The following is a 5,907-nucleotide window of genomic DNA, read 5'->3' on the forward strand; positions in this document are numbered from 1 at the left end:
CTATCCTCATCCACTACCAATAGGTTCGTCTCGCTGTTTAGCCTCCACTTTTTATGTAATGGGTTTTGTAAATAGCCTACGTTTAATACTCCTAATTAGTATCTAAACATTGATGTGACACTTGCTTAAAAATAAGCAAAGGGAACCAAACGCCCCCTGAGGTGGGTAGAGTAGCCCACGCACGTACGCATCAGACCTCCCCGTCATCTCGTCACGCATTGAGGAGTTTATATCACATTGAATATTTAAAGGTTAATTAGAAGAGCTATACATAAGCTAATTATAAAATTAATTACACAGATGGAGGCTAATTCGTGAGACGAATCTATTAAGCCTAATTAATCTATCATTAGCACATGTTTATTGTAGCATCACATTGTCAACTCATGAACTAATTAGGCTTAATAGATTCATCTCGCAAATTAGCCTTCATCTGTACAATTGATTTTGTAATTAGTCTATGTTTAATACTTCTAATTAATATCTCAACATTCCATTCCATGTGACAGGAAGTGTAGGAGGAACTAAAAACCAAACGGGGCCTAATATAAAAACCTAGCATTATTTGCGCATCACGCGCTCTGCATCGTTGACAGCCTGACAGGAGATTATATTGCGTGCTAGTCGAAGTCGAGCGTGCATTGTAGTACTAGCTACCAAGCTGACGTGGCAGATTTTCTTCAACAAGGTATTGTAGACAGCTTCACGGAGAGCATGATTGGCGCCGACGTGGCACGGGCAAGAGAATAAAAAATATCCGTACCAAGTCGTGCCGGCAACAATTTGCCGCTGTCTCCTCCGCGTCCTTTTGGCTTCTCGCAGCGGAATACTCCTGCGATTCCTTCCCTCGTTAACCCAGGCAAAGCAACTCGAACACGTGAAAATTTTGCATCGCTGGCGTTGCGTACCTGGATCTCGGCGGATTGGCGCGCCAGCTCCGCACGTCCACCTTTGACCAGGTCCCGCCTGGCATCTGATCCATCCACCGGCCACCGCGGATCCGCCGTGGCAGCCTCGGACCCCGCGTCCTCGGCTCCGCCGCGCGAGTCGGTTCGATTTCGATCCCCGGGAGCCAATCCCGTGGCGCCACCGGCTCCTCCGTCCGCCTCCAGTTCCCTCTCTCGAGTCTCGAGCAACCAGACGCCGCGCGGCCCCACGTGCCGGCCACTTGGTGGTGGAGTCCGGAGCTTGGACGATCTCAAACGGAAGCCTTGCGTTGCCGGCTATGAACAGGAGCTGAGTGTCCGTGAGGCCAGTCCACCGGCTAGCTCGCCCAATCCAGCCCGGTCCCGTCGGTAGCGTGCGCGCGTGGGCGCGAGCTGCTGGCGGCAGCAGCAGCAAACGGATTTAACCGCCGCCGCCGATGTCCGCGATGGCGCGCAGGCTGAGATCCAGCTGCACCAGGGCCGTCGCCTCCTCGGCGTTCCCTGCTTCCCCTTCCCCCTCATCTTCTCTGCCGCGCCGTATATATACCCTCCCTCCCCGCCCGCTGCTCCTCGCATCCTCCTCCTCCCCGCGCCCACTCCCTCTCCCTCCGGCCGTCCCTCCTCGGTGCGTGCGGATCCATCCTGGATCCGATCCGAATCTCTTCTTGTCGTTGTTTCAGTCTCTCCAGGTTGTTCTGGGCCCCGATCTTAGAGTTGGTCTGCTGTTGTTGTTTTGTGGTGGGTTCGGAAGCAGGTACTCCTTTGTTAGGACTCTCGCGGCGACCAAGGGGCCTTCGCCGGCGCCGCCGAGCGACGTCGTCTCGCCGTCCGAGCAGCCGCGGAGTAAGAGGCAGGGGGAGGAGATGACGATCGCCTCCAAAGTCAAGCTCGCTGGCGGCACGCTGTCGGTCTGCGGGCGCACGGTGCTGTCCGGCGTTCCCGACGCGGTGGTGGCGTCGTCGGCCGCGGCGGGGGGAGCGGTCGACGGGGTCTTCATCGGCGCCGACTTCGCGGAGCCGGCCGCCCGGCACGTCATCTCCCTCGGCGCCCTCAGGTTCGATTCGGTCCTGAATCTTGAATTCGACGGAAGGAAAAAGCGATTTTTTTTTTGCCCCCAATCCATTGGTGCCGATTGGCATTGTTTAATTCTATCGATTCGGCAGAGGCGTTCGGTTCATGGCGTGCTTCCGGTTCAAGCTCTGGTGGATGGCGCAGCGGATGGGGGGGAGAGGCGGCGACGTCCCGCTCGAGACGCAGTTCCTGCTCGTCGAGTCCAGGGGCGCCGGCGCCGACGGCGGGGAGGGCGCGCCGGCGTACGTCGTGTTCCTCCCGCTCGTGGAGGGCGCGTTCCGGGCCAGCCTTCAGGGCGGCGCGGGCGACGCGCTGGAGCTCTGCGTCGAGAGCGGGGATGCCGACACGCGCGCGGCGTCCTTCGACCGCGCGCTCTTCGTAGGCGCCGCGGAGTCCGACCCATTCGCCGCCATCGCCGGCGCCGTCGCCGCGGCCAAGTCCGCGCTCAAGACGTTCCGGGTCCGCGCCGAGAAGAAGCTCCCGGGCATCGTCGACTACTTCGGTTGGTGCACCTGGGACGCCTTCTACCAGGACGTCACGCAGGAGGGCGTCGAGGCCGGGCTCCGCAGCCTCATCGCCGGCGGCGCGCCGCCCAAGTTCGTCATCATCGACGACGGCTGGCAGTCCGTCGGCACCGACCACTCCGCTTCCGACGAACCCGCTGGCGGGGACGAACCGCCTCGCCTGTCTCGTCTTACCGGCATCAAGGAGAACAGCAAGTTCCAGAACGCCGACGACCCGGCCGCCGGCATCAAGACGGTGGTGCGCGCGGCGAAGGAGCAGTACGGGCTCAAGTACGTCTACGTCTGGCACGCCATCACCGGCTACTGGGGCGGCGTCCGTCCGGGCGCGGCCGGGACGGAGCACTACCGCTCGAACCTGCAGTTCCCCAAGGTGTCGCCGGGCGTCATGGAGAACGAGCCCGGCATGAAGACCGACGTGCTCACCCTGCAGGGGCTCGGCCTCGTGCACCCGCGCGCTGTGTACCGCTTCTACGACGAGCTCCACGCGTACCTCGCCGACGCCGGCGTCGACGGCGTCAAGGTGGACGTGCAGTGCGTCCTCGAGACGCTCGGCGCCGGCCATGGCGGACGCGTGCAGCTCACCAGGCAGTACCACCAGGCGCTTGACGCCTCCATCGCCAAGAACTTCCCGGAGAACGGCATCATCGCCTGCATGAGCCACAACACCGACGCCCTCTACTGGTACGCGGTCCGATTCACCCGCTTCTACGATTCCAGCCCTGAAGTCCGAAACTGTAGCAGTGGCCGATTAATTTGATCGTGATGTGATGCGACCAATGCGCAGCTCCAAGCAGACGGCGGTGGTGAGGGCGTCGGATGATTTCTACCCGAGGGACCCCGTCTCGCATACGATCCACATCGCCTCGGTGGCATACAACAGCGTGTTCCTCGGCGAGTTCATGCTCCCGGACTGGGATATGTTCCATTCACTTCACCGGGCCGGCGACTACCACGGCTCAGCCCGTGCGATCAGTGGCGGCCCCGTCTATGTCAGGTTGCCAATTCATTCTACGTTTCTACTCCTGAGAAATTGTGATGCTGTCCGATGAAACATGTAACTGACATGTGCTCTTGGTGATGGATTTGCACTTTTGCAGTGATGCCCCAGGGAAGCACAACTTCGAGCTGCTAAAGAAGATTGTGTTGCCAGACGGCTCCATTCTTCGCGCACGTCTGCCAGGACGGCCGACCAAGGATTGCTTGTTCACTGACCCGGCACGCGACGGCATCAGGTGAGCTCAATCCCCATTTCTGCAGTTCTGGTCTGTTCACAGGGCAGGTGTTGCATGGAGCATGTATTCTGACAGTGCCATGCCATGGCATCCTTCCTGCAGCTTGCTCAAGATCTGGAACATGAACAAGTTCACCGGCGTGCTGGGCGTGTACAACTGCCAGGGCGCGGCGTGGAGCTCCGTGGAGAAGAAGAACATCTTCCACCAGACCGGCACCGAGGCCCTGACCTGCAGCGTCAAGGGCAGCGACGTCCATCACATCTCCGAGGCATCGACGGACCCCGAGTGGAACGGTGACTGTGCCGTGTACCGCCATGCCAGTGGCGACCTTGTCGTCCTCCCGAACGGCGCGGCATTGCCCATCTCTCTGAAGGTCTTGGAGCACGACATACTCACCGTGTCACCGATCAAGGTTCGTGCTCAATTCCTCCAGCCAACTGTGTTGTGCACAACGTGGCATGCATTTTTGGCACAAATGTTTGGCAATTGTAAACTGAACGATGAAGTTGTGGCTTATGTCATTGCAGGACTTGGCACCTGGCTTCAGGTTCGCCCCCATCGGGCTGGTTGACATGTTCAACAGCGGTGGCGCCGTGGAAGGCCTGACCTACCACCTCCTCGACGGCGCAAAGCTTGTCGACGGCAACGGCTCCACTTCTGGCTCCGAGGCTGTCGGATTGGTGTGCATGGAAGTGAGGGGATGTGGAAGGTTCGGTGCCTACTCCTCAGTGAGGCCAAGAAAGTGCATGATGGGTTCATCTGAACTGGAGTTCTCCTATGATTCTTCCTCCGGTCTACTGACGCTGCAGCTGGAGGACATGCCCAAGGAGAGGGTTCACAAGATTGTTGTTGAGTTGTAGGGGGGTAGTGGTAGCATCAGAGTATCAGTGCATCAGAAATTCAAGTGTTATGCCATGAGTGATCTGTACACTGATAATTAGAGCTCCCCCTCTGATAGCACATTGATGGTAGGGACTGGAGTGGGGGTATGATTCTATAGTGCAAATCTGATTATTGATTCAATTGAAAGGAATATACGCGCATAATGTCCAGATACTCGGGCACTCCGATCTTCTACTACTAGCCTGGACTGTGAACAGATACCCTTCAGAATTGTAGTATCTTAAAACGGCTCAATCTCTGAACCTTTCAGTATGAGGCACATGGCGCAGCAGTGCGTGAAATCAATCCATTGGACAATGCTCTGCATCGATAATCCTGAGTTCTATTCCATGCCTACTTGTTTAGTGTAACGAATGCCGTACTATCAGGAAATCACACGTCCAGGAGGATAGGTGCAGAGCATCGATTTGTTGGCACTAGGCAGCTCCGCATGCCTAGTTGTTGACGATTACCACAATAGTCAAGTTCTGTATGGCACGAGGGATCGCCAAAAAAAGCGTAAAAATACATAACAATTCCAAACAACCGGCTTCGCATATTTGAGCTTTGCAATTTTGACACCCGAAACATGAGGTTGCTTAATTTCTTAACATTATAACATAATCACATTTTAGAAATAAATGTTTCTACATAAGAACGATACATGTCACTAGTTCATGATTCACAACATGTGTATGTATAAACATGGTTGATAGACAAAGTAGTAGACACATGCGGAGGCACGTCATGCTGCGTCCCCTCGCGGTTGCTAGGCCATACCAGGGCGACGCCATGGCCCTTCTCTCCTGCTGGCTCACTCTCGCGGACGGGCACAGGCTCTTCCTTTTCGCGGTGCTGGGCGTGCAAGCGGAACGGTGCTGCACTTCATCGGGACACAAGCAAACTGGAGAAAAACAAACAGAGCGAAGGATAGAAAGATTAAGCAATGGCATAAGTGTCATTTCTCATACAGAACTTAGGAAAAAAGAAAAGAAAACATATTAGAAAGGTGAAAATGTAAGGAATCAAGCATCCTTATGTTTCGGGTGTTAAAGTTACGAAGCAAAGTGAAATATGCAAAACCGGTTATTTTGAGTGTCAATACAACAAATTTATCGCATACTTCTTGACAGAAATTGCATTACTTGATTTTCCCCGCTGCACTAACTCCAGTGATTTCTTCCTCCTCTCTATATCATATACTTTGCTCCATAGTGTGTGAGTAACAGGGGGGACAACCCCCCCCCCCCCCCCCCCCTCCCCCACCCACCC

At 56.0% G+C, this 5,907-nt stretch overlaps 1 protein-coding gene across 1 annotated transcript; it reads left to right on the forward strand.

The window, feature by feature from the left end:
* Positions 1–1,224: 1,224 nt before the first annotated feature.
* LOC101772138 (probable galactinol--sucrose galactosyltransferase 6) lies at positions 1,225–4,828 on the forward strand. The gene is made up of 7 exons (XM_004964668.4): positions 1,225–1,551; positions 1,681–1,980; positions 2,090–3,202; positions 3,306–3,515; positions 3,619–3,753; positions 3,856–4,165; positions 4,281–4,828. Exons 1-7 carry the CDS (start codon positions 1,364–1,366, stop codon positions 4,611–4,613), a joined length of 2,589 nt encoding a protein of 862 aa, XP_004964725.1. The 5' UTR covers positions 1,225–1,363; the 3' UTR covers positions 4,614–4,828.
* Positions 4,829–5,907: the final 1,079 nt, after the last annotated feature.

Source organism: Setaria italica, chromosome IV (assembly GCF_000263155.2).
Source record: "Setaria italica strain Yugu1 chromosome IV, Setaria_italica_v2.0, whole genome shotgun sequence".
NCBI classification, from domain to species: Eukaryota; Viridiplantae; Streptophyta; class Magnoliopsida; order Poales; family Poaceae; genus Setaria; species Setaria italica.

What these genes read in the sequence shown, in the direction of transcription:
- LOC101772138 (XM_004964668.4), top strand. Translation starts at nt 1,364, where the DNA reads ATGTCCGCGATGGCGCGCAGGCTGAGATCCAGCTGCACCAGGGCCGTC. An exon ending in ATCTCCCTCGGCGCCCTCAG is followed by an intron (nt 1,981 to 2,089) that starts GTTCGATTCGGT and finishes TCGATTCGGCAG; the next exon opens with AGGCGTTCGGTTCATGGCGT. An exon ending in CCGGCACGCGACGGCATCAG is followed by an intron (nt 3,754 to 3,855) that starts GTGAGCTCAATC and finishes TCCTTCCTGCAG; the next exon opens with CTTGCTCAAGATCTGGAACA.